Genomic DNA, 27,890 nt, shown 5'->3' on the forward strand with positions numbered 1-27,890 from the left:
GCCTGGCCACGCCCCCTTTCACCGACACCCCCCCCCCCCCCCCCCCCCCCCGCGGTCACGTGTCGCCTTCCCGCCCTCGCGCGCCCCGTTCGCCCGCGGCCCTGAGAGGAACCGGGGCCCGGAGCCGAACCCCGGAGCCGAACCCCGCAGCCGAACCCCGGAGCCGAACCCCGCTCCTGCCCCGTCCTGCCACCCGTTAGCCCTTTCCCCCCGCCCCCGCCCCAGGGAGAGGGGTTTCCCTCCCGCCCGCCCAGCGCCAAACGGCACCGGTTGTTCCTCGAGTTAGACAAAACATCCCGTTGGGACGTGTGACAGCTGAAAGGTGGGTGGTCCGGCCTGTGGAGGCGGGCTGGGAGAGCTGGGGTGTTCAGCCTGGGGAGGAGAAGGCTCCAGGGAGACCTTAGAGCACCTTCCAGTGCCTGAAGGGGCTGCAGGAAAGCTGGGGAGGGGCTTGGGACAAGGGCAGGGAGGGATGGGACAAGGGATAATGGTCTCAAGCTGAAAGAGGAGAGTTTTAGAGTGGATATGTGGAAGGAATTCTTCATGGTGAGGTGAGACCCTGGCCCAGGTTGCCCAGGGAAGCTGTGGCTGCCCCATCCCTGGCAGTGTTGAAGGGCAGGTTGGATGGGGCTTGGAGCAGCCTGGGCTGGTGGGAGGTGTCCCTGCCCATGCAGGGGGTTGGAACTAGATGATCTTGAAGGCCCCTTCCAACCCAAACCAGACTGGGATTCTGTGATACACACACACACCTGACAGCCTGGCAAGCTTTCTCAGAAGAGGCAGCAGCCTCTCCACACCTCAGGCCCCTCATGGTGATGGTGACAAAATATTTAGTGCCATTTTCCTGCCTTGCCCCTCTGAGCTATGGCACTGATCCGTGGGTATTTGCATACACAGAGAATTCCATGGAACCCGTCAGGAACGTGAGCACCTGCCGAGGGTTGTGTTGCATGGTCCCTTCCCCTCAGTGCCCATCCACTGGCACTTCTCAGGGTCATTCTTTGGCTGTTTCTGAGGCGATGGGAAAATATCCTCAGCAGGAGCAGGCCCCAGGCACTGGAGTAGCTGCAATAGGCATGAAACCACAATATTTCTACTGATTTATTTGCATAAATCACCAATACCAAAACACACAGGGTATTCGCCACAGCCCCATGATAACTCAGCTAACCCGCTCCCTCCTAATTTAGTGAAACTCTGTGGCAAATTGAGGCTGACTCCTGAGTCCCTTCCCAGTTCCCGCTCTGAGTACAGTGATTGCTGGGAGTTTGTGTAGGAACAGCAGTTCTGGTGTGGCCTCCTCGGGAGAAACGAGCGAAGGAGAGGGAGGTCAGTCTTCCTGCCAGCTGTGTGCCACGGTTCAGCTCACCTTTGCTTTTCCACGCCCTGCCAGCAGTGACAGCAGGAGTTCCCCAGAGCATGACATTTCTTCCTGAGCCATCTGGTCCTTAGGAACCTTAATTAATGAGTGCCCATGCGGCCGGTGCTGGTGATGATGTCTCGCCTTAAATGCCAAACTGGAACTGAGAGAGCACTTTTCATCAGTGACCTTGCAAGCCAACCTTACCAACTTCAGCATTAGGATCTCCCAATGTGTAATAAACGTACCCCCTTGATGATGGATGGTGAATTTTTATACCAGTATGTGTTTGTATACACAGCTTTCCCTTCCTTTAAGCAACCGTGGCTCTTCATCCCTGTCTGTGTATGTGCTGGAGGTTGTGAAAAGAGCTGCAGACGTCACATAATTTGTGTGGAATTGATCCATCTTAGTGCCAGGAATAGGACTCGAGGGGGCCCAACACCCAGCCCTAGCCACATCCTACTGGAAGGCATTACTTGGCAGTCTGAATTATGTCATGGAAAAGAAATAAAGTTGGGATGAAGTGGCAAATTTAGAGCTTGCGTGCGGCTCTTGAGGAGGACAATGGGAGCAGTGTGAAAGAAACTGGGCTCCCAATTAGTAAGAGACATTCCTTTCCACGCCTCTGCTGCAGGACCTGCCATGAGATCATTTCAATCCTTCAGAAAGGCTGTTTGGTGGGATGTGGTGAGGGAAGCTCTTCACTACAGGTCGAGCTGCAGGGCCTGTGCTGTTGCCTCTATGTTACAAGTATAGGCCACTTTGGTTTTTTTCTGCTGCATCATGTAAATATTTGATTTGGAAAAATGCTCTGGTCTAACCTCTGGCTCAAAACAGGGCTTGCTTCCAACCTTGTCCAGCCGAGTTTTGGCTGTCTCCAAAGACAGAGATTGCACAACCTCTGGATGTTCAATCCCCTCCCTCAGTAGGGATGCTGTGAATGCTGCCATTATTCCTTCCATCTCATCAGACTTTCCCTGGATGTGACTTGTGACTCTTGCTGCTTGTCCTTTGGCCACATCCTGTTTTGTAACCCCACTCTGGGCAGCTGCAGCCTGCAGTGAGATCCCTCCTGCCCTCTCTCCTAGCCCCAAAATACCATCTCCACAGCCTCTCCTCATCCCTGCCCTGGCCCCCCACCCACAGCAGTGCCCCTCCTCCACTTTGCCAACATCTCTCTTACCTTTCAGTGGCAGAATTGCACATCATCTCCCGCCTTAGCCTTAATTTGGGGGCGAGAGACCAACAGACAATACTTAAATTGTCTGATTTAGCACTTTTGGGGGCCAATCGCACGGATCTTGAAAAGTGACAGGAATCAGGAAACTTTATCACACCCAGAGGGGCCATGCATGCCACAAACAATAAATTCAGAGGAACAATAACAATATCTTTCTTGTACCTCCTGCTTGGACACCAGCTTGTCAAAAGGAGGAAATCCAAGACACAGTGGAGGCATCTCTTTTCTCTTCAACCAGGCTTAGGGTTTTGGGGTTGTTGTTTTTTTGTAGGTTGTTTTTTTGTGTGTGGGGGGGTTTTTTTAATGAGATTAAAATTAGGGAATGGAATGTAAGTTTTAGTGAAGAAAAAGCCTGTCTCTGGTGATGGCCTAGAACAGTGAGATAGAAGATACTCAGCTCCAGTGGCAGCGTTGATTCCTGCTGGGTTGTGTCACTTCAGCTTTTATGTTCATGCTTCACTGTGAACATCAGGCTCCCTGAAGAACGAGCTGAGCCCCCCTGAAGCCAGATTTTTAAAGGATACCAGATGGTATGTTCAGTGCACGGGGTAAGCTTTCAGATGCTTTTTCCCCCCCATGGCCAATCCCTGAGTGATCATTCATTTCAAAACCCTCATCAAATAAATCAGGCTGCAAATGACGCCGTCTCTAGTTAATAAGTGCTCTTTCTCAAGGCAGAGGCTTTGTTGCCGTGAAGATAAAATCATAAAACTGGTTCAAAGTGCGTTGGGATGGCGAGTGCCACCCTGGTGAGGAGGTGAGATGGACTGGATTGGACTGGAGAAGAAGCGTGGCTGGCTGCTTGTTGTGAAATTAATGAGCAGGTGAACTGTCCTGGGGGACACCTGGGCACTCACACGCGGGGTCTCCTGGGACAAGGAGTGAGTTTTTGGGGTACGTTTTCTTTCCCTGGTGGTGGGTGTGAGGAGCCTTGATCACGTGTCAAGCTGCCGTGGGAGTTTGTTTTCAGATCACAGAGTCACACAGAATCACAGAATGACAGAATGGTGGGGGTTGGAAGGAACCTCTGGAGAACATCCCGTGCAACCCCCTGCTAGAGCAGGATCCCCTAGAGCAGATCACACAGGAACACGGACAGGGATGGAGACTCCACAACCTCCCTGGGCAGCCTGTCCCAGGGCTCTGTTAGACTCAGGGTAAAGAAGGATTTTCTCATATTCAGGTTCAACCTCCTGTATTCCAGCTTGTTCCCATTGCCCTTTGTCCTGTCACTGGGCACCACTGAGAAGAGTCTGACCCCATCTTCCTGACACCCCCTGTAGATATTGATCAGCACTGATGAGATCTTGGAGCTAGTGATGGTGTGTGTCAGGAAGAGACTTGAGCTCTCTTCACTTGTCCTGTCGGGATTAAAAAGTAGAAGATTCCTCTCTGTGACACCAGTTAAACCCACCTTCTCCCCATCCCCAAAGAGAGAACCGCGGTTCTCCCAAGGGATCCGAACCTTTACCAGTCCCCTTGCTCCCCTTCCCTTCCCCCTGTGCCCAGTCCCAGGCTGGGGTTCCTGGGGTGGTGTTGCAATCCTCACAGCCTCTCTGTGGGTTTTGGGACAGTTGCTGTTTGGCTCACAGCCAGGGCTCTGACAGGCAGATGATAATAAGAAATTACAGCCCTTCATTCTCCGAAGGATCGTGTTTTCAAGTGCCCACTCCTGTGGAGACAAGCTGGAAAGTTTCTTTTTCCAAATGCTTGAAAAGCAAAGAAAAGGACCCCTTATTGTTCTTATTTTGCAATTGTAAGTTAAGCTCTTTTTGGTTTTTTTGGGGGGCAGGAAGAGGTGAGGAGCAGCTGGCTTGTGGAGGCTTTGGCCTGGCAATGAGTTGATTTTTCTGGTAGCCCAGATCCTCTAACAGATGTATAAACACACATAACCCTGGTGGAGAAACACCTGAGAGGGCAGTGATAGGACAAGGGGCAATGGTTTTAAACTGAGAGAGGGGAGATTTAGGTCAGACATCTGGAAGAAATTCTTCCCCATGAGGGTAGGAAGGCACTGGGATAGGTTGCCCAGGGAGGTTGTTGATGCCCCCTCCCTGGAGGTGTTCAAGGCCAGGTTGGTTGGGGCTTGTGCAGCCTGGTCTGGTGGGAGGTGTTCCTGCTCATGGCAGGGAGGTTGGAACCTGATGATCTTTAAGATCCCTTCCAACCTGAACCATTCTGTGATTCTGTGAATAGTCCTAGTGTGACACACCAAAGGTCCAGCTGGCCTTGAGTCCCATCTGACTGTGGGCAACACCAGATCCAAAGGAGAAAGAAAAGAAATGTGGAATGATCCCCCCACCCAACAAAGCCTGCAAGTTCCTCCCCATCGTTAGTCTGGGGCTACCTCAGCAGCAGCAGCAGCTGGAGACCCACCAAAGGCCAGGCCAGAACCCCAGGAAGGTATCACTGGTGCCATGGGATGCCAGCTGGCCGTCTCTGCCATGGTGTGAGCAACTCTCAGCAGGAAGAATGTGCCTCAGTTGCTAAACCTCAAGCCCTCTGTTTTTAAGCACTTTCCTGTTATGCCCTTGGGGGCCGTGTCTACACCTCATTTTCTCTTTCTGTGCAAAGCAGTTGGGATCTGTTTGCTTCTCAGAGATGCTCCTGTGCTTGGGACACTTCTCTCTGCAGACCTTTGAGATCTCCAGTGTTGCACAGATATTTCTGTATGTGAAATTAATTGTTCCATACCAAGTTGCTCATGTCTCTGCTCCAGATGTATATTGAAGGTGTAGCCGTACTGCTAAGGTCAATGATCCCCTGATTGGTGCCAAAGAACACATTACAGTCAAATGGCTTGTAGTAATTCACGGAATGATGGAGGAAAGGATCATTTGAGCTCGTGAAGGATCTGTAAGTTACTGGTATGACAAAGGTGCTATTGAAAGGCTCATGATGAATTAGTAACATGAGTATTCCATATAAAACACTGTGTGGAAAGAGCTGATCCAGGGGTGGGCTGAGCTGCCTTCTTGCCTGAGGTCTGGTGGAGAGCCTGGCTCCAGTGGGCTCCTGTTTCACTCACAATTCTGGGAGGTTCATGGCAGCAGCATCTGGCCAACTGACCCAAAATCCTACAGGTGAAGACCAAGTCAATCCTCACCTCAATAGTTTTAGGACTCTGTCAGAGTTGGGGGTATTTTCCCTCAACATTCCTGTGCTAAACTGGGATGGACGTTTACCAGGTACCTGGTGCAATGAGGGGATTTACTCCAATCCAAGACTAAAGTTTTGTATCTTACCTTTACCCTCCCTGCTCCAGGCAGGGACTTGATGGCTGCAGTTGCCCTCTCAGTTTTGAGCTCCCCCATCAAAAGAGCACAAACATCACCCACAGCACCTTGAAGACAGAAGACTCTTGTCACATCAGTTAATATTCATTTAACACTCAGAGAAAATCTGTGGGAATAACACCCGTGTCATTCCTCCTCCTTTCCTTTCAGCTTTCAGGCCCTGATTCAGCAGATCTGCTGAAGGGGAGCCTTTGAGTTGCTAATTCCATGCCAAAATGCCCCGAGAATAAAGCAGTTTTCATGACCACTCTTAAGAATCCACTTCCTTCTTTGGGTTTTATTTTTCCATCAGCCTGCTGGGAGAGTACAGCCAGAAAACAGATTAGCCCAGGAAAGACTTCTTCTGAGCTAATAAACATGCTGCAAATACACTTCTTGGTCATATTTTAGGTCAAATGGATTTGTCAAGTCAATAGTCACCCAAGTATGAAGGATTCCTATAAATAAATGAGACTTAAATATTTTTCATATCAGTCTGACAGAGCCTCTTTAAAGTGCAAATGTGGCTGTAATTAACTGAAGATGGGAACATTTCAAGCAAGAGTTATTAAAAACAGAAAACAAACATTTGAACTTTTCAACCTTGGGGTTGTTTCCAGCCACATCCCTCGCAATGATAATATATTCAGAAAATTCCATTAAAATTTCTATTCTTTGGACTCCTGAGGCATTTAGCACCATGTTCTCAGTTCCTCTCCTTATGAAAACAGGAAGAAATAATTCAGGGTAGTAGCTGGTTAAATACTAGAAAGTCTCCCTGGGGATAATTACAGACATTTCAGTGATAAATTGGAAGTGAGATAACGGAAGGTTTGGAATGAGCCTGATCCCAAGTTCATTTCAGAGCTTCCTCATTGATTTCAGGGCTTTTTTTGGGTCTGAGGTTTGAAATGAGAAAATTATCAGCCCGGCTGAGTTTGGGTGACAGGTTTGTCCTCATGTAGGTTTACTCTGGGGAGCTCCCATTGAAGCAGGGCAAAAAGAATGTTAATCCAGCACTGGATTTTTTATTTTTCTTCATGGAAATCCTACATCCAGACTTCATCCTGAGTCTTCCCAGCAGGCAGGCTGCTCTTCTTCCTGCCAGACCTGAGTCTTACAGCTCCAGGCTGTATGAGTGAGCATTATCTTATCTCATTTCTCCCTGCCTGGGGGCAGGTGCTGCTCCTCTCTGGAAATACTCGTGTCTGAAGAAACACATTTCCAATCCCCACTGTAAGCTCTTGCCCTCACACCCCACCCCCTCGCCCCGGGGTGACTGTATCCCAATTAATTAGCAGAATTACTCTGGGTGTCCAGCCATTCAGAAAGAGAAGGAGCTGGCTGTTGTGAGGTAGTGCGTTGCAAAACACGCCGGGCTCGGCTCTAACAGTGTCACAGGGATCTGAGGACATAATTGCCTGCTTATTTCTAGCTCCCCAGGGCTGTGCTGGAGGCAGTTGGAGAAGAATGGGCGTTTCAAAACTGCCTCCAGCAAACTCCTCTCCCTGCTGCCTGCTTTCCCAAGCGCCCAGTTGCTTTTGCTCGCTTTGGCAGGAGCTCCTTCTCCTCCTCCAGGAAATCGCCATCCTTTGATTCCCCATCCCACGACTGCCTCCCGGGACTTGGTTTGTACCTCCCTTAGAGCCCCCTCCCCACCAGCCCCTCCCCTACATTCGTGTGTCACTTCCCATCGTATCCTCAGATTCTTCAGGATATGGAGCAACCCCTTGTTTTAGTTTTGAGGCTCGCAGCACTGTTGCCATACAAATACCAAAGAGGAATAACACTTCCCTGGTGGATATTTCAGCCCTGTGTCACAGGGCCCAGGCCGGTTGGTGACCTGAGAAAACCAGTCTCATTCTGGACCATGTCACACTCCTTCCTCCTCGCTCCTCCAGCTAAACATTCTGGGGAAACAACAAGATGTGCTGCCAAAACAGCAGCAAGAACCAGCTCCCCAAGCAGGAGACCTTCCCCCAGCTCCACTCTTGGGACTGCAGGTTTAGTGAAGTAACAGGAGGTAAAAACAACAAGTGTGATGTTATTTAAACTTATGAATAGCTCCTAATCCACACAAATTGCTTCTAGAGAACAAGGAGGCAGCAGGAAGGATTTCAGGGTCAGACTCCAAAACGATTATGCTGAAGTGCAGTAAAAGATGAATGGACTCTTTCCTGTTGCTCTCAGCGAAGATTTAACAGCCAGCACCATAGTCAGGGCTGACACTGTTAGAAATTACTCTTCTTTTAGAGACAAAATATATATTACATGCCTGCTAAAATGTATTTCCGTGATTAAGAATGAGTTAAGTATATTTTTCTGGAGATCCATTCGCATTCATTCACTCATTTGCAGTCAGTTGCTTGCAATGGATCTCCCTGCTGTTAGAAATGAAGACACACTGTTGGATTTAAGACTGTGAAGACACCAGCATGCAGCCACTTAGAGCTTCATCCAAAACTACTTCAGAACATTTTCACTATGAATGGTGCTTATTTTGATTTTGTGACAAGTAAAGCACCCTTTGCTGAATAATGCTGGCCACTGCCTGAGCTGCTCTTCCTTCAGCCATCACTACATGGCCATTCACATGTTCTCCTTCTAGATGAAACTAGATTAGTCAGTGTAGAAGGCTTGTATTAGAGGATGAATATGCTGAAGCTGGCAGAGAAAGAAAGAAAGAAAAAAAATCACAAACTGGTTTGGGTTGGAAGGGACCTTCAAGATCATCCAGTCCCAACCCCCTGCATGGGCAGGGACACCTCCCACCAGCCCAGGTTGCTCCAAGCCCCATCCAACCTGCCCTTCAACACTTCAGGGATGGGGCAGCCACAGCTTCTCTGGGCAACCTGGGCCAGGGTCTCACCACCCTCACAGCAAAGAATTTCCTCCTAATGTCTCACCTAAATCTCCCCTCTTCCAGTTTTGATTCATTCCTCGTTGTGTTCTCACTCCCTGCCCTTGTCCCAAGCCCCTCCCCAGCCTTCCTGGAGCCCCTTCAGGCACTGGAAGGTGCTCTAAGGTCTCCCTGGAGCCTTCTCTTCTCCAGGCTGAACACCCCAACTCTCCCAGCCTGTCTCCAGAGCAGAGCTGCTCCAGCCGTCCCATCACCTCCATGGCCTCCTCTGGACTCTCTCCAGGAGCTCCACGTCCTTCCTGTGTTGAGGGCTCCAGAACTGGACACAGTGCTCCAGGTGGGGTCTCACCAGAGCTGAGTAAAGGGAGAGAACCCGAAAGAATTTTGGATGCTTGTGCTGGTACTCCAGCCAGCATGAGGTGGCCAGGCATGGACATCTCTGTACTTTCCTTCCTCCCACTGTGCATTTCAGGGGAAGGTGGATAAGCTGTACTTGGAGTTTCAGCCACTACAACATTCAATTTCATTTGCTAATGCCACATGTTATTTGTGTGATAACAAAGATGCCACTTTTAGCTCATGAAGTGTTGAACAAATTTATCTGCAATAATTTCAACCTCAAGTGTGGCCAAACATTTGACAAAGCATTCCAAAACATGCTTTTGGGACTTACACTGTGGGGGTATGAGAAAGTACAATTTAGGGGAGAAGGGCAGCAGATGAAGGAGCAGAGGTACAACACTTGGCTTGGGAAGCCCTTTGGAAGAGGTGGCTCCAGTTCCCCAGTTTCCCTGTCTCCCCCTTCCTTCCCTTTAGGTCTTTTCCATCCTCCTTCTTCCCTTCCTCCTCAATAATCCTGCCTGCCTGGAATTACTCTAAAGGAGTGCATCAGATAAAAGAAGGGATTATTTACTTGGGCTTTTGCTCTTAAATGCAGCACAGTATCAAAGTATTCAGTGCACCCCCCTGGCTGATGTGGAAGAAAGGATCTCTTTATTCCTTGGCTAGTCTTTTGTCTAGCCAAGGATCTGCCACCCACTTAGGTGATTTGTACCAACAGATTGTACCTGTGGCAGCAGCAGATCCTGTCAGGAGGGAATATCCAGCAGAAACCAAGGTTGCTCATGCATGAGGGAAGAGGGTGAGACCTGATTTCTTTAACTTGTTTGGAAGAGAGGAGGATTAGGAAAGAGGCGTTTGCTCAAACAGGATATGGTGGGGGTTGTTTGGATTTTTTTGTTTGTTTTGTTTACTTTAATAAATGTGTGTGTTCTTAGTGAATCCACAAAGTGCCTCCCCTGGCTGAGGAGCTCAAACCCACACCCTCCCACCTTCCAGTGGCTCTTCCCCAGTCAAACCTTTTCCTATTTTTCCCCTTCACGTTTGCCCTCTCCATTTGGGCACGGGGCCGAGATTCATTGTGAACAAGGATACCAGAGCCAGCAGCATCACACCAAGATAGAATTTGGCTCAGAGAGTACAAAAATGACAAGAGTATAAAAATGACAAGAGTATAAAATGACAGGATGTCCCCCTCGCCAGCCCTGGGTCACTTTGGCAGCAGAGACATCTCAGGCATCTTCCAGTCCAATCCCAGACTTCTTGCTGGGAAGAGACAAGAAAACCCTTCAGCTCCCCCTCAGGCTCCAGCTTACCAGGTCAAAGGTGTCCTGAAAAACCAGGAAATTCTGGGGAGGCTGAAGATCACACAGAGATATTCCTTGCCAAAAACACCAGGGTGGAGATTTCCCACTCCTACCCAAGAGAGGTCATAGCCAGCCCCACAGAGAAAAGGGGGTCCTTCCTCGGTTCAGCTGTCACCCCAAATTCCCCTTCCTTGCTGCACTTTCCCAGGTTATCCTCCGTGGTGCTGCAGAAACCCTTCCCCAGGGCTCACAGCACCCTTTGCTGTTTGAAGCCTCTGGAATAACACTAAGGTGCTGGTGAAGAATTCAAGCTTTTTTTGGAGGGGCCGTTCATTTCTCATGTGCTAAAACCATCAGCAAAAAAATACCCACAGACCTGAAATGATCTGATTTTACAGTTGTGCTGGTGGAGAAAAACAGTGTCAGATTTAATCCTTCCTCCTGCTCCTCTTTCCCAGTGTTTTCCAGGGACCTTTTTTCCTTCCTCTAAGTTGAAGGACATAAAGTTTCAGATGGCTCTGAACAAGTTGAGCAGCAACACGGCCAGAGCTCAGATTGCCTTTTCTTGACTAAATTTGTTTGATCTTCTTTTTTTTCCAGGCCTGGGGTGTCAGTTAAAAGAACACTACTCTTTTGTCTTGTGTGTTGCTCCCCTACAAAATAATGAACTGTTGAATACACTAGAGGCAATTTCAAATTATCTAGTTTAATGAGGAAGGTTGTGACAGAAGATTTATTACCCTTTCTGATCTGCTAATGTATTTTCCCAACCATCCCAGCAGAACCAATCACCATATTTTCATTATCCACTCTATTTTCAGGGGTTCATTAGTTGAAGACTAAAAATAACAGCAAAGGTCTCAGTCTGAGAGCTAATCCAATTTTTTTTTTTTCTTTTAATTGGAAACAAAATTTGATTAGACAACTTTCTAATCATAACAGCATCAAGCACCAAGACCCTTACAGGGTGTTTTGTCCAAATTGAAATTTAATGTGACTACACATAAAGACCTGACCTAGAAATATGGCCTCATCACTGCCACAAAGGACAAAACCAGCCTTTTCCTCCAACAACAAAAAACCAAACCCTGGTAGCACAAGTGATGGACTGTAGACTATTCCAACTGACATGTGTGGGAAAAAAAAGGTCAAGCAATGAACCTGTTTGATTGAGACAAACTCAGAGCTGCTCTTGGCAGGTGGCTGAACATGAGACTTAAGAACTAATGAAGATTTTTTTTTCTTCTTCTCAAAGAATTAAAAAGAGAAATAAGGAAAAGAAGATGGAAGAGTTCCCAGACAGCCAAGAGGGCTTCCTACCTCACAGCTGGATTCAGATCTTTCTGAAGTTGGTACTTCCCAGGAATGGCTTTGTCCCAGCAGGTTACAGCATCTAACATGGTGCTTTTCCAGCTGCATCATTTTGATATGAAAGAGCCACCAGCAAAACGAAGAAGACAGGGAGACAAACAGTTCTGGGTTTCACAGAGCAAGCTCTTGGCAAAAAGGTATCACCACCACTGTGGTGGGAGGCTGGAGATGCACTGCATGCCTGGCAGCTGCCCCACAAGGCTGTTGTCCTTGTGTCTCCCCTGACAGTTGTCCTCGTATCTCTGTGCTGGTGGGGGAAAGAAGGACCCATGTTCACAAGGACCAGCTTCAGCAGAGGGACACTGGCTTTGGCCCCCTGCAGTGGGCAGACATCCTTAGTGGGCTCATGAGCCTGCAGTGACTTAATTATGCCGTGGCCAGCATGGGATCTCTCTGATCCAAATGTCCTTCTGACAGGTCCCAAACACACAACACAGAATCACAGAGTGGTCAGGGTTGGAAGGGACCTCTGGAGATCATCTAGATCTGGAGGTCCTGCTAGAGCAGGATCCCCTACAGCAGGTCACACAGGAACACATCCAAGTGGGTCTGGAGTATCTCCAGAGACAGATACTCCACAACGTCTCTGCACAGCCTGTTCCAGTGCTCAAAGTGAAACCCCAGACCCTCAAAGTGAAGGAGTTTTTCCTTCTGTTTAGCCTGAACCTCCCGTGCTGCATTTTGTGACCACTGCTCCTTGTCCTGTCAAGGGATTAAGAGATTCTCCCCAGTGATAAAATAACTGGAGTCCCCAGGCGAGGAGATCCTTGGGACACTTGGCAGTCTTCCCCAGCCCTACAAGGATCCCTGCAGGAAGGTGCATGTAAAGACCTGCCTGTGGGGTGATGGGCTGAGGGTGTTTTGGCTGGATAACACATCCCTCCCATGCCCAGGGGATTTTCTAAATGGATGTAGGGAAGGGAGAAGTTATTGCAACTCACGTCAGCCCCGTGCCTATAGATTTTAGATGCATAAATGATATATTTACATTCAAAACTCTATTATTCATAGAGTTGAGTAAACAAGTATTGATTTTTACACTGTAGCACAGATGAGTATGTCTAATGATGTAGCCAGAGGCTCTTCTTCCATCCTTGGTAACTCTGACCTCATCGGTGCTTCCCGGGAGTAGAATTTTAACCAAGGACGATCAAGTTTAAAACCAGTTAGCTGCAGCTGTTTGGAATGGAAATCAATGTGCATTTCTTTCTGAATGGACAACTTCTCCACCCCCACCACGTCACGTCCTCTGACTGTTTTAGATGCTGAACCAGACAGAAGCAGAGGGAAAGCAAGCGAGGAAAGGATGCGTGAAGCAATCTCAGCTCATGGAATAACCTTGTCTGCCTTAGGGGAAGAGGCAAAGACATCCTGGCTGGGTGGACAGAGCAGAAAGAATAAGCTTCAATGTATAAAAAAAAGAGTGATACTACTGCAGAGCTTGTATTAAAACTTTTGAGGCAGGTCCTGTGAGCTTGTGTCAAGATTTCTCTCTGTTAAAGATGCGATGTCACCACGGACACTTAGGGGTGGCAGGAAAAAAAAAACCCACAACCCTTTAAGTGCATTTTCCAGGAGTACGTTATTTCAGAGGTTGACTAAAATCACTTACTTCATGGCTAACTTTGCTCTATGGAATCCATGGACAAGTTCCTTATTGGATTTTTATTGCAGATCAAATTGACAGAGAAAATCACTAGGATCTACTGAAAAATGGGAAGGAAATGTACGTTTCCAATAAAAAGGTCTCTGAAGGTCTCTTGTTTCATAGGAAGGAAGCTGTCTTTATATTGCATGAACTATAAAAAATGATTAAAACTGAAGAGAGACAGGAAGCTGATAATTTGATTTATCATCTTAATGGCTATGATTCATGAATAAATAATATAATGGTTTATGTCTCTCTTGTAAAAGAAGTAGAGAAGAGCAATTTGTCTAATAAATGACTTCAAAAATTACAGCTGAGTCTTGTTTGCCACATTTGTTCTATTTAAAAAGAATGAGCCAGTATCTTATTTCTTATTACTTACCAGGACATTTGTTGTATTATTTATAAGAGTCAAAAACCTTAACTAAAAGCCACTCATCTCTGACCACAGTCTCCCATTAACTTTAAATTCAGGAAAGAGAAAGGGATTGATCACTAGATCAATAAATCTAACCTTGGAGCTGACTAAAAGCTTCCTTTAACCTCCTTCCTCTAGCATCCTTTTTCAAAATTAAAGTATCCCCCTTTTTAATTATTTAAGAACATGTCAATTTTACAGTAAGGCCACGTGTGACTGCATCATACAAGGATTTCTTCTTTGTATTGGAAACAAAAGGAAAACATTTAAATTATGATCACTTGTTTTGTTTTTTAAAGTTGGACATGCTGCTACAGATACACATATCCCGTGCCAAATGTGCCCTAGATCTCATCAAGCCATGATCACAGAGCTGCAAAAAGTCTCTTTGGGCAAAAGCAAAGTCCAGAGAACAGAATCAATGGGGAGTGTTGAATATTTTTTTTAAACCATGCTGGGAAAATAGCTTGTATGTGTGGTTTGCCCAGTGTGCCTCAAGAGACTCACCCCTTGTATCAAAATAGTTGATCAAAATGAATTTTTTCTTACCAGAAGCTGTTCACACTGATTCAACACGCTGTGTTTTTACTCTCCTCCTATGGAACCACCTTCAAAAACTACAAACCAGGTCAAGCAGACAACATTCCTGATGCAAAGCTGGCTGGATGCCCCAAAATAGGGGGGCTGTGGCCAGGGCCACCTCTGGATGATGTCCTCACTTGGCTGCATAATTTTTATCACATCTTTTTTCACCTATTTCTGTATCTTTCTTTGTTCCACATTTAATCACCATCCTGAAGAAACTTGAGATCTCTGTCTTGGAAGAGCTTGGGCTTAGAAAATGGAAGTTCATACCCTGTTTCTGAGGCTTTTTTAGAAGGCTTCAACACTGAGTTTCAAGACTTTGAAGTTTGATCTTTGGATCATCCTTCTGATGCAAGGTGCTATCAAATATTATTGAAGTGAGCAGCACTGCAAAGACTTTATGACAGCAGCAGGAGGAAGACTTTAGGATGACAGTTCTTAGCATATTGTAAAAGGATTTAAGCAAAAGGGACCTGGATTTAAGCCAAATAGACCTTTTGAGTTCCTCTTTTTCATAACAGAAAGTGTAGACTTCATGAAGTGGATCTTCCTCTCACAGCCTGCACACCTACACTCAGCTCCCTGTCACACAAGTATCAATGATCTGCAAAAACAAACCAAGGAAAAATAGGGTGAACTTCTACCAAACCTCATTCATCAGTATTTTCTGTGTATGATTTCTCTAAATGAAGGCAATGAACTGGCCTGCAGAGCAAAGACACTATTTTTATGTGCTGCACCTTCTTCCCCCAAGTGCTGTATTATCTAGGTCTCCTAAAATTGGAGTGCTCAAGACATTCTTGGGGTGATGCATCATCAAATGTCAAAACACCGTAGGCTGCCTGCAGAATGACACTGCAAATGCAGAGTGCTGGGGAACTCTACCCCAAAAAAAGGTCTTCCATGGCCTTTCATTTTGAAGGGACAAAATCCCTGCTGATTTTGAAAGAGCTGGTGGCCTTTCCTAACTTCCAAAGCAAGCACGACGTTTGGTGGGGATCTATTTTTTGTGGTCTTGTGATAAAAATAATAATGCTAATCTCTTATCCAAAATGATGAGTTTCTGAAAGTGAATTTTAATCGAGCAGACTGCAGATATCCCTGGTGTCACTCTGTCAAGTCACACTTTAAACCAGGTGCCATCACTTTGTCACAGGTCACCATCCCACCACGACAGGCACAGTGTAAGAGGGGAGGGCAAAGGTGATTCCTGTTGCTACCTCACTTTGTGCTTGGAAAACAGCAGGGATAGATGGAGGGAAAAATAGATTTCCCAGTAAGAAGCTGGATAAAATCCAGCTTATGCAAAAGTGTCAGCTGAATGGAAGCAGCACAAGGAGAAGATTACAGAAAAGAAGGGTAATCATTCTGGAGTCAGTCATACAATAATCATTTGCATATGGAGGAGGGAGAATCTCAGCTGGTAGAAGCTGTTAGAAGAGGGTCAATAAAGCCACAGTGAGTTGTGGCAGCTGAGGGCTTGTCTGTTCATCCACGTGTGCTGGGGTAGATTGAGGTGTTAGCATTTTATTCCCTGCAGACTTTGGTTCAAAACCTATTTTAAAACACAGGGAAAACAAACGGGTTGGTCTCTATGCAGATATCCTTGGAAATCTGTTCACATTGTGACACTGACAGCAGTTTAGTGGAAAGAGTGTTTTCTGCACAGAGGGGGTGGCAAGGGCAGGGCAGCAGGCCCCCTGTGGAGCTGCATGGCAAAATTTCCTGGGTAACTTTTCTTGCAGAAAGGATTTGATGTCCACACATCTGTAGGTTTCTGTACAAAGTTAAATTAAAAGATTCAAACCAAAATCTCAGAAGCCATTTGAAAGGTATCACACTATATAGTGATTTCTACTGATCTGCAACTTACTGTCAGTATGAAATTCAAATGTCAGGTCCATGAATTTGGAGAGGCAATTTGTTACCAAAGACTTATAATCTGAATGGGGGGAAAAAATGCAGATGAATTCCTCATCTTGACTTCTGAGGAAACTATGAATTTCCTCCAAACATTCACTTTTCCACAATCCTGGAATATCTTCTAACATAAAACGTAGCTTTGTCCTTAAATTCAGTCTCATAAAAACAGCACCTCATCATTTATAACTTGCATTCAGCCTCACAACTGCTTGTGTTAATAGTCAATGGGACCTACAGGAAAGCTAGGGAAGGACTTTTGACAAGGGCAGGGAGTGAGAGGACGAGGGGGTAGCAGTTTCAAACTGGAAGAGGGAAGATTTAGATTAAACATTAGGAAGAAATTCTTTGCTGTGAGGGTGGTGAGACCCTGGCCCAGGTTGCCCCGAGAAGCTGTGGCTGCCCCATCCCTGGCAGTGTTGAAGGGCAGGTTGGATGGGGCTTGGAGCAGCCTGGGGTGGTGGGAGGTGTCCCTGCTCGTGCAGAGGGTTTGATCTAGATGTTCTTGAAGGTCCCTTCCAACCCAAGCCAGTCTGGGATTCTGTGAAATAGAAATATTGCTTAGTCTTAGTCTACAGTCTGGGAGCAAGACCCTCCAGCACTGTGCTCTGCCCTTCCTACCCCTCCCTGCACTCGTACAAAACCTCACACACACAGGTCACTGCTGATTTTTGACCAGATCTTCTGCATGCGTGAAATTAAACACATTAGTAATTCTACAGGCTTGTGATCTGGGTTTCAAAAGTATTTCAAGATGATACCAAAGCTCCCTGTGATCAAAGGAGAGGAGGAAACAGCGCAGTGGCTGCAGTGACAACGTCTGACGTGCTTTTGGCAGAGTAGTTCTGGGCTCAGTTTTGTGAGAGGAGATAAAGCCCATACAGGTGAAGACAACAGCACTGCAGGTCACTCCTGCACCTCCTGGAGCTCCTAGAAAGCAAGAGTTTCTTGCCTGAACCCGGATCCACTGAGTCTCACTGGGATTTCACCACTAATTCAGCAGCAGATCTGCCTATCCATGTAATGTAAGTGAAGCTTTTAGGAGCATTATCCATGCATGGTTTTCCCGTACATGGAACTTGGCAGGAGGCCATTCCACCGAGTGCTTCACATTGCAAGAAAAATCTGCAGACTTTTTTTAAACCGTACTTATTAAAAAAAACCCAAACCCTCCTCCTAACAAAGTAAGAGACATATTATTGCCTCAGGATCAACCATGCAAGACCAGATAGCTTAATAGCCAGATTTTTAAGGAAATACCTTCCTTCTCACCTCCCCACCTCATGCTTTATCACTTCAGAAGCAGCAGCTCCTGCAGTGAAAACTGGGGATTTCATCTAATGAAATAGTAACATAGAAATAGAGTTAAAAAGTCCAAGCCCCATCTATCATAAGTAAATATATCATTACCCCTTCCAGACACTGATCATATCCCAGTTTATGAGTTGTTTGCTTTTTACTGCTATTCCACAAAATGAAAAGCTTTTCCAGAACCCTGCTGCTCTGATGGTTCTGAGCCTTCCTCTTTTCCAACCAAAACAATTTCATGACCAGTTCATACACGTTTGTTCCTGCCCTGAACATGAATTGTTTTTCCCCTCCCTGGTGTTTAGTCCCCTGATGTATTTATAGAAAGATCATCTCCTCTTTCCAACTTCATTTTGCTAGGAATAGTAATGTTAGAAATAGACTGATGAATTGACTGTATGAGACCTGGACAGACACACACACACACACAGAGGCTAGAGCACTCATTTTAAAAGAAATGCAGAAAATACAGATGAGTTAATCTTTAGTAACCAGTGCATTCTTGCAAACATGTCAGGAACTTATGTCAATTACAATATAAAAGACAGATCGAGTTCAAAACTGATTTTCAGGAGTTTTTAGAACTAAAGACTATCCATCTATAGAAATACCAGAAAGCCTACCTGAAATTTCCCTAAAATTCTGGTTTGGGAACAGTACCAAAAGTTCACAATGAACATAATTTCTAAAAAGAGAGCTGGGGAGACTCAAAGTACATTTTGATAAAAAAGTCTTAGGCAGAGGTTAGTTTTGGGGCTAAATAATCTGCAGAAAAGGAAGAAAAAAAAAAAGCTATTAAAAAAAACTACAAGAAAGAAAGACTGAATAAACTATTTGTCTGTTTAGAGACAATTTCATTCTTTCATAAAAATATTTTCTAGCTTTGCTGGTCTGGCACATCAATCCTGAGTACTCTGACTTTTGACTTGTAATGATATTCCTTCAGATACAGCTTCACGGACGGAGGAACGGGAAGGGCATCGATACCATCGTAAGTTGTACAGTTGCAAATAACTGTTCTACAGATGTGTTGAAGGGAAAAAGGAAAAGTCCTGTTTAGCGGGGTGGATAAAAGTGGCTCAAAGAACATACAGGAACTTGGGTCTTTGTAGTGCTCCAGGAGTCCCGTGATGTCAGGAGAATGGAAGACACAAGGGTCGTGGGCATCAAAGCTGAAGTTGTGATTCCACTGCTCTATCCGGGCGTGGAGGGAGCGGCTGTAGCGCCTGAAGCTCACAGAAAACAAATAGTCCTCTTGGGCAGAATCTCGTAACAAAAACGTTCCCTCTGGCTTCCCTTCTAGCAGCGCCTCAGCTGCGTATTTATCCATGACTCCCCAGTAGCAGGGATTGTTATTGATCTGGAGAAGGTCCGGGACCAGGCAGTGGACATAGTCAATCTGCGTGTGGTATTTCGGAGGCGTTTCCATCCGTAACAGCTCATCATCCGTTTCCCACTTGGGCTTGTTTCTTTTTCTAGAACTCGTGCACAGTGTTATAACTTCGTCGTCCGAGTCCATGTCGCTCTCATCTTTACTGCTCCTTCCCACCTTCCCCGTAACCAACTCAGACCTCAAGTCACCCCTAGAGGAACCGCTGTCAGTGAAGTCACAGGACTGGGAGGGAGAGTCCATCCCCCCGTTGGCAATCTGGTCGTCTCGCAGCTGATCCTCCCTTTCCTCGTGCTGGGATAAGTCACTAATGATCCAGTCTTCCCCCTTGGGGCTTATAGGGGCTGTATGTCTTTTGATCAAGTGCCAGCGAAAAGCCAGCTCGGAGCGTGGAGGGAAAGGACACTTATCCAGCATTAACTCGCTGATGTGGATCTTCCTCTTGGATGGCAGTCCCGAGGCGTGCCGGCTGCTGCAGTTCTTGATGGGAAAGCACTGACCCACAGCATCCTGCAGCTTCTGCTTGAGAGACCGGCCTAAAAACCTGTGACCGCACGAGCGGTCGAGGTCCAGCTCGATGGAGGAGCAGCTGAACTTCCTCTCCTGGCTCCTCAGATTAGTCCCTGACCTCCCCGCAGCACTTGCTGCCTCAGCATCAGAGCAATGCTCGCTCTTTTTAGACCAGGAGAGCTTCTTCCCACTCCAGACATAACCATCCTTTCTGTCCGCGCTTCTGCTCCGGCTGCTTTTGGGTCTCACGTCGGCGTTTTTAGCGTTACCATCCTTGTTTTCTGCCATCCTGACAGCTTGGCTTCACAAGCTGCCAGAGAGCGCGCGGTGTTTCTGGTAGGGTCTTTCTACATCAGGAAGCTTTCTCCAGGCACTTGCTGGAAATATCTGAGGAGAAAGAAAACACAGCTGAGTTAACAGAGAGTCCAGAGGAGGCTCATGAACATGAGCAGAGCGGGCTGGAGCAGCTCTCCTGTGAGGACAGGCTGGGAGAGTTGGGGTGTTCAGCCTGGAGAAGAGAAGGCTCCAGGGAGACCTTAAGAGCACCTTCCAGTGCCTGAAGGGGCTCCAGGAAAGCTGGGGAGAGGCTTGGGACAAAGGCAGGGAGTGAGAACACAAGGAAGAATGGATTAAAACTGGAAAAGGGGAGATTTAGGTGAGACATTAGGAGGAAATTCTTCATTATGAGGGTGGTGAGACCCTGGCCCAGGTTGCCCAGAGAAGCTGTGGTTGCCCCATCCCTGGAAGGGCAGGTTGGATGGGGCTTGGAGCAACCTAGTCTGGTGGGAGGTGTCCCTGTCCATGGCAGGGGGTTGGGACTGGATGATTTTGAAGGTCCCTTCCAATCCAAACCAGTCTGGGATTCTAGTCTATGACTGTGCATGCACACAAGGCCAGTGCAGGTGTATCCAGGACAATTAGTTGCTAACAATGTAAAAACACTACGAGTGAGCTGAATTCACTAGAACACCCCACAAATACTGGCCTGATCCCATCAAAGGCTCTCTTAACCCTTCTTTGGGAAAAGCATCCTCCAGAATAAACCACTTAGGTGTTTTAAGAGTACTCACTCTGACTACACAGCAGAGCAGAGAGGTTTAGGTGCTGGCCATCCTCTCATGCTTGGGTCCATTTTAAATTGAAGCACTTCCCATGGCAGGTGATAGTGCTTTAGCTGTTGATTGAGCACATTCTGCATCTCTTCCAAATAACCTTTCAAGAAGGCAGAAGCCAGAACAGAAACAACTAGGTCAGAGTACAAAGAGCTACTGTACCTAGATGATATGCCTGTTTGTTACTAATCCACAGGGTGGGATGCCAGAGATCTTATTCTTAAGTGACACTTCTGGGTCACTTTCTGGATTTAAAAAAAAAATAAAATAAAAATTATATCAGTCACAGATTCTGTCAATTTCTGAAAGCTGTTTTCCTCTGCCTTTTCAAACGGAGCTAGAAAATACTGAGCCTCTAAGGGACTGAAATATCTGGGGCTTTACATACTGAAAAGGATTAAAACAAATCCAGTCCCTTACTAAAAGCCATTTTAAAAGGCCGTGAAAGATGGAACTGCTTATTACTCATTAGAGAAGAAAGTTGACATTATTAAAATCAGTGTTGCTCTGAGACCTACAGTTGCTCATTTCATTCTCTTTTGTTTCCAAAAGTGTCTTGAATTCTCAAAGAGATAAGAGGAGCTCGTTTTGAATGTTGGGTTTTGAGAAAGAAAGAAAGAAAAAAATCCTCTTTTGATTACTCAGTTGCAAAGTAGAGCAGATTTTTTTCAAGGTACAGAGACAGCAAATGTATGCTAGACACTCCCAAGGCATGGCAGAAGGCAGGAATATGCTGTTTTTGCACCAAAATATTGGACAGCTTCTCTGTTCCACTGGGTTCCTTTGGCTGTGGGGTTTTTGTTGTGGTGGGGTTTTTTTTGGTTGTGTTTTTTTTTTTTTTAAACCCACCTAATTGACACGGTAAATACTAAGCAGGAAAAGAAAAGGGCATCCACTTCCTCTCTCCATTCAATCCATTCTCATCATCAGGATTAGCCAGCATGACACAACCTCTCTGTGGTCCCCTGGGGCTGCACAGGCTGAGTTCTAGCCTCTGCTTTCAGTAAAAGAATAAGGCTGCTGTGCCAAAAGGCTCACATGCAATCTGTGGGTCAAATGCATCCCAGATGTACCTTTCACCCAGGAAATTTTGACATCACATTCCTCATCTACAACTCACAAACCTGAGAGCTGCAGGAGAAAAGGGAGGGAAAGGGAGGAGATGCATATAAATGTAGAAATCAGGGTAAGATAGGTTAAATATTGCAAATATGTTGAAAAAACCTGGCATTAGAGCAAGCTGGATGACTGGTACCTCACTGGTACCAAGTGGAATCACAGAACAGGGTCCATGTTCCAGCAATTACAAATCAAAGATCACAATAATTTTCTTTTTCTTCTCTCAGGATTTTGCAAACCACTTTTAATTGAAAACATTTCAGGATGCAGTGCAGGTAGGAGAAAGGCAACATCTGTCTATGAGACCCAAAACACCTTTATTTAGATCAAGATTCATTGATTGCTTTTGTAACATTGATGTTTTTCACCCAGAAACAACTAGAGTGGAGCACTGAATTTTCTCCATATTAAAAAAAAAAAAAAAAGCAATCTCATTTATCCTGGTGAAAAGTAACTGGAGGCAAAAAGTTATTATACATTCATCCTGTGATAAAATACACTGTCTCTATATATGGGATTTTTAATTGGACAGAGAGATATCACTGAGGTTGGAAAGTCAAGCACTTAAAAATTAGGATACGACAGTTTTTAATTGCTTTTGAAGCCTTCAATTATCTCATTCTGCACATCCAGCCCATATAAGGAATAAGAATACACCGAATATGGGCTTTTAATTAAAAACTGCAAAATGTACCAAACCCAGAAATGTTGAAAAAGCCCATTATTTCCTGACTTGAGCCTTGCAACTGAAATAAGCTCAGTGGTTGATGTCATTATGCCTAGTGGGAGGTGTCCCTGCCCATGGCAGCGGGGTTGGAACGATGAGCTTTAAGGTCCCTTCCAACCCCAAACCATTCTGTGATTCCTGGGTTTTTGTTGTACTTAACTGTGAAGCCACCTCCTATTTTGTGCCTTTCTTCTATCATGAACCATTTGTGGTACCTGAACCCTGAAAATTCAACTGGAGAAGCAGCACGTGGTGCTGTAAGGCACGCACCATTAGCCAGCAACACAGGAGGCTGTTTCCCTGGGGTCTGAAGGCTGCTGGAACCGAGGCGCCAATTCTGCCACGTCAGAGCAGTAATTGCTAATCAGACACATCACCAGGCCTGTGGGAAGAGCAGGGAGGGAACGAAGAAAAAGGGAGGTCATCCTGCTAAAGCCAGGTTTGAACCTGGTGAAGGAAGAGTGAAGGATAGATCAGTGGTCAGCTTGAGACAGAACCTCAGTTCCCAAATCTGCTCTCAGACAAGCTGCCTTCTGAGACACACACCGGCCAGGGGGATTTTAGGTGCCCAAATCCCACCATGTGGCATGACAACAAGGGGTCACGCCTTCATGCCTTTCCAAGTCTGTGATTCCCAGCCCCAACAGTAAAATGGGAACCCAAATTAGTTTGGATGTCAGAAAGAAAAAGGCATAAAAAGCAGTGAGGCGTTCAGTGCTGTATTACCACCCAAGGCTATCCACCTAAACCAGCTACTCCTTTCACTGCAAACGTCCCAGGGAAATGTCATGTGCTGCACATCCATTAATGGCCAGGGTGCCACTGAAAGAGCAGGAGAGAAGGGAAAGGATAAAAGAGAGGGAACACTGAGTGTACTTTTCCCTAGAGGGCAAGGTCCCGGCTCTGTGCAGCTCACACACATCAGTTTGGAGACCCTTTTGGTAGATACGATTAGTCTCCTGCCTACAAAAGCCTTCTTCTCGTGGGGACACCTCGGGCATCTCAGAAGCAGGGAGAACTGACAAAACCCTATGCCTGAAGATTCCTCTGCCTCAGCAGACAAGCAAGAGAAAGCAACGTGCAGGGACGAGCAGAGTTCACTTCGGGCCACAGGATCTGTCTTGTAGTACCCAACACTGTCACAGCTTCCAGTCCCTGAGGATGAGCAGAGAGCTGGGTGGTTTTTGTTGTTGTTTTTATGCTGTGCACAGCTCCCTCCTTCAGGGGCACGTCATTCACCAAGCTGCAGAGGTGGGGTGGGGGGAGCACACATAGCTGCACAAGATGCTTTTTCTTTCAAGCACTGATGCCTCAACACTAAGACTTCAAGCCCGAAATAAAATCCTATTTCGTAGCTATTTGGAGGCAATGACAATATTATCACCTAGCCAGAGGTAGGCTGCAATCAACAGCTGTGATAAGAGACTTACAGCCTCACCATATATCTAATTAAATCAGTGGCAAATACTCAATAACTCCAATAGGAGAATCAAAACCATAAGCATAGGCAAACCTAATTAAATGAGGAGACTCACACAAAGGACCATTAAATCAGTTTTGGACTTGTTATAGAAGTTGGTATTCTTCTAGAGCTGATAAAATCCTGAGAGAGAAGAGCAAGCCATAATCAGTTGGAATACTTTTTTTTTCTTTCAATGTACTACACAAAAGTTATTTTAAAAAAATCCTTGCCAGTCACAAGCTGTTTTCATTAATTTCACCCAATTAGACTTTGGCCACAAGACCACATTTTAAAACTTGACCTTCCACTGAATTTGAGCTGTTATAGACTTATGTTGGAAAAGAGCCCAACCTATTAAGGATAACATTAAGTCTCAATTCCTCTGTCTTAACTTATTTTTCTTCAGTTTTGACCATGTTTATTTTGATTTACCATACCATCCAGAAATACCTAAGCTAGACTCCAGAGGCCTTTCCAAGCAAATTAAAGCAACAATCACACGGACATGAAAGAAACTGTCTAAGGCTACCAGTGATAACTTACAATACTTCTGACTTGGAAATACCCTTGATTTGTCCTGGGTCTGCACACCCTAGAGTGAAAGGACAACTACCCCCAACACTGGGGCTGTTTTACTCACACCCGGGAGGGTTGAAGGGCTCTGGAAGCAGGTGCCGAAGGTGAGAGGGCTGATCCTATCCTGCTTTAATGAAACCCTGCCGAAGGAGAGAGGCAGGCAGCGCCCGGCAGAGCGCAGCAGCCTGTCTGAAGCACTAAATCAGTCGCAGCTTTGTGGTCCGTGACCAACACTTGCTGCTCCACCCAGAAACCGAATGGGAGAGCAGCAGCGCGATTCCCAGCTCCCGCCCCGCTCCCAGCCACTCACACCTACTAATCAAGCCCGCAGCAGGTTTGAGTTCCTGCCTGCATTTAAAGAATAACTTCCCACTTCATGCCCTGCCACTTCAGACGTGACAGAGCCACGGGGCCCCGCAGTCCCTTGGCCAAGTGACCACGGAATCCCCCTCTCCCCATAAAAAGATAAACCTTCCCCCGGTTTTCTCCACGCTGCTCACAGCGTTATCCCAGCTGGCAGCACCTCCAGACAACGAACTTTAGTTGTTACACAGGACTGAACTGAAAATGGCTTTTGTATTGTGAAATATGGTAGGTGCAGCTCGTATGAGAGCTTCTGAAAATGAAAATAATAAAGGAAAATAAATACAGTTGACAAGCACTTGCCTCTGTCCCATGCAGCAGCTTGCAGCGAGGCTGCTGCAAGAATAGCTTGGTCTTCCCACTCATCTGATAAATGGTTCAGCTTGAATAATTTTGCTAGAACACATTATTCTCACCAGAAATCACGATTTACTGAAACATGTCAGGATACACCCATGGAAAACATGTCTCTAGACAGCTTCCACAAGGTTTAATAATGAAATCTGGGCATATTTATTTTTTTTTTTTCAACAAGAAGCGTGCCTGCTTTGTAATTCTGTCACTTAGTCATTCATGAAAGTACCAACAATGTGACTGTTATAGAGAGCCCGACCACATTTCCAATATAAATAAATCACCCTGCTCACCCCAACCACTGATAACTCCACTGCAGAGCAAAACTGAAGATAAAAGGGCTTTGCCTGGAAGCAATTTTTCTTAGAAGCAGGAATAAACTGAGCCAGATCATTAAAGCTACATAAAGGGAAAACAGAGAAATCTGGGTTTTTTTGCTCCTTATTTCTGGCCTGTCAAGCTCTAATATATATATTATATATATATATATTTGTGCTTCAAGGACTAAACCACACTGCCTTCCTCCTCTTTTTCAATGCAGAATAGCTTAATGATTTTTTGGCAGTGCAATCACTACCTGCCTAACTACAACCCCTGTCAGCTGTATCTAGCACGGGCACGGGGATGGCTGTAATTACAGAGTAATCCCGTAATTACCATAACGATCTCCAACTAGGTTTGATCCTGCAGCCTCTGCTGGGGTGAGAGCCTCCTCCCCAGCCTCCCTGCAACACTTCGGGCTGAGCAGGGGGTGAGGGGCACGGCTTTCTTGGCTGTCCCTGTGCTTTCCCGAGGGTAACCTGGAAGAGGGGAGATTGGGATGAGATCTGAGGAGGAAATTCTGGGCTGTGAGGGTGGTGAGAGCCTGGCCCAGGTTGCCCAGGGAAGCTGTGGCTGCCCCATCCCTGGCAGTGTTGAAGGGCAGGTTGGATGGGGCTTGGAGCAACCTGGGCTGGGTGGGAGGTGTCCCTGCCCATGGCAGGGGGCTGGAATTAGATGATCTTGAAGGTCCCTTCCAACCCAAACCAGGCTGGGATTCTATGAGGGGCTACTATTAGAGACAGGCGAGCACACACAACACCCACACACACCCCACGGGCGGTTTTCCCGCAGGAACCGCGAACACGGGCCGAGCCCGCCCCGCCGCGAGGGGCACAGACCCCCCCGGACCCCTCCTCAGCCCCCCCACCCCCCGAACCCCAAACTTACCACCGTCCCTCCGCGGGGGGAGCCGCTCCCTGAGGCGGGCAGGGCAGGAGGCAGGGCTGCGGGGCTCCGGCGGGCGGCAGGCAGCGCGGCGGCAGCCCCGGCTCCCCTCAGCCGGCCCCGGCCGCTCCTGCCGCCGCCATCCCGGCTGTGGCGGGGCCGGGCCCAGCCCCGCCTGCGCGCAGCTCCGCCCCGGGCTGTGACGGGGCAGGCCCGGCCCCGGGGGCGGGCTGGGCCGGGCCGGGCCGAGCGGAGCGCGGGAAGGCGGGCGGGAAGGCCGGTGGGTGCCCGGGCTGCCCTCGCCGCGGCGGGCAGGGCCGGGGAGCGGGGCCGGGGGGGTCCCGAGCGGGGCCCGGGGGCCTGAGGGGTGGGTCCCCGCGCCCTGACCTCGCTTAACCCGCTTTTCCCCCCTTTTTTTCTGCCTTGCGCCGCTTCCAGGGCCAGGCCCGAAGGCTGTGGGGGGTGCGGGCGCCGTGTCCGGCATCTGCCCGCTGCTAGCCCGCTGCTAGCCCGCTTCTAACCCGCTTCTAGCCCGCTGCTAGCCTGCTTCTAGCCCGCTTCTAACCCGCTGCTAGCCCGCTTCTGGCCCGCTTCTAACCCGCTGCTAGCCCGCTTCTAACCCGCTGCTAGCCCGCTTCTAGCCCGCTTCTAACCCGCTTCTAACCCGCTTCTAGCCCCCTTCCAGCCCCCTTCCAGCCCGCTTCCAGCCCCCTTCCAGCCCCCTTCTAACCCGCTTCTAGCCCCCTTCTAGCCCGCTTCTAGCCCCCTTCTAGCCCCCTTCTAGCCCTCTGAGGCCGAGCGTGGCAGGGCTGGGGGCCGAGCCCGGCGGGTGCGTGTCCCCGCAGCCCCCACCTCCCCCTGAGGCTCTTCCCAAACCTTTTCCTTTTCGTCTTATTTTCTTATCGAGTCAACCTGCTCTGGTGGGAGGTGTCCCTGCCCCTCTCAGGGAGGGAAGGAGGCGGGGGGGGGGTGTTGGAACTAAACGACCTTCGAGGTCCCTTCCGACTCCAACCGGCCTGGGGTTCTGGGGTTTGTATTTCTCCTCTTTTGTCCCCCGAAGAACAAGCAGGTGCAGCGATGATGCCGTCCGCTCGGAAGCCGATGCGGTACGGCCACAGCGAGGGCCAGACGGATGTCTGCTTCGATGACACCGGCAGGTAACTGCCCTGTTCCTGGAAACCGGGGAGAAGCCTGGTCTGGGGCAGGGATGGGCTTGTTCCCGGGCTGCCGCTTTCCCCAGGGGTTTCTGTACCTGCCACCGACTGCCTGAGGTGCTGGGATGGGTTGATGGCCTGGCCTTGCCTGGCACATCCTCTGGGATTTTTTGCCTGTGTGGAGAACGGGCTGTAATGGTGTATAGTTTGATGCCCTGAGTTTCGAATGGATGAAAACAGGGAGAATGGAGATTGAGGTGAGACATGAGGAAGAAATTCTGTG

At 47.6% G+C, this 27,890-nt stretch overlaps 2 protein-coding genes and 1 long non-coding RNA gene across 6 annotated transcripts in view; 2 read left to right on the forward strand and 1 right to left on the reverse strand.

Moving 5' to 3' along the window:
* The first annotated feature begins 67 nt into the window (after positions 1-67).
* Positions 68-13,713, forward strand: LOC127385437 (uncharacterized). 2 transcript variants are annotated; one of them, XR_007889674.1, is made up of 2 exons: positions 68-322; positions 9,799-13,713. It is a non-coding gene; the product is annotated as an uncharacterized LOC127385437 (long non-coding RNA). The 2 variants fall into 2 exon arrangements; XR_007889675.1 differs by having other exon boundaries at positions 11,640-13,713.
* Positions 13,714-18,067: 4,354 nt separating this feature from the next.
* On the reverse strand, positions 18,068-26,595 carry SOCS4 (suppressor of cytokine signaling 4). Its single transcript, XM_051621167.1, has 2 exons — positions 26,457-26,595; positions 18,068-19,921 (listed from the first exon to the last, which is right to left on the reverse strand). Exon 2 carries the CDS (start codon positions 19,820-19,822, stop codon positions 18,512-18,514), a length of 1,311 nt encoding a protein of 436 aa, XP_051477127.1. The 5' UTR covers positions 19,823-19,921; positions 26,457-26,595; the 3' UTR covers positions 18,068-18,511.
* An 86-nt stretch (positions 26,596-26,681) lies between these two features.
* The window catches only part of WDHD1 (WD repeat and HMG-box DNA binding protein 1), a 32,087-nt gene continuing 30,878 nt past the window's right edge, over positions 26,682-27,890 (forward strand). For all 3 annotated transcript variants that reach the window (XM_051621135.1, XM_051621136.1, XM_051621137.1), the window contains exons 1-2: positions 26,682-26,733; positions 27,514-27,610. In XM_051621135.1, coding sequence (XP_051477095.1) covers positions 27,531-27,610 — 80 coding nt within the window. In that variant the 5' untranslated portion in view covers positions 26,682-26,733; positions 27,514-27,530. The remainder of the gene's footprint in view (positions 26,734-27,513; positions 27,611-27,890) is intronic.

This window comes from Apus apus, chromosome 5 (assembly GCF_020740795.1).
Source record: "Apus apus isolate bApuApu2 chromosome 5, bApuApu2.pri.cur, whole genome shotgun sequence".
Lineage (NCBI taxonomy): Eukaryota > Metazoa > Chordata > Aves > Apodiformes > Apodidae > Apus > Apus apus.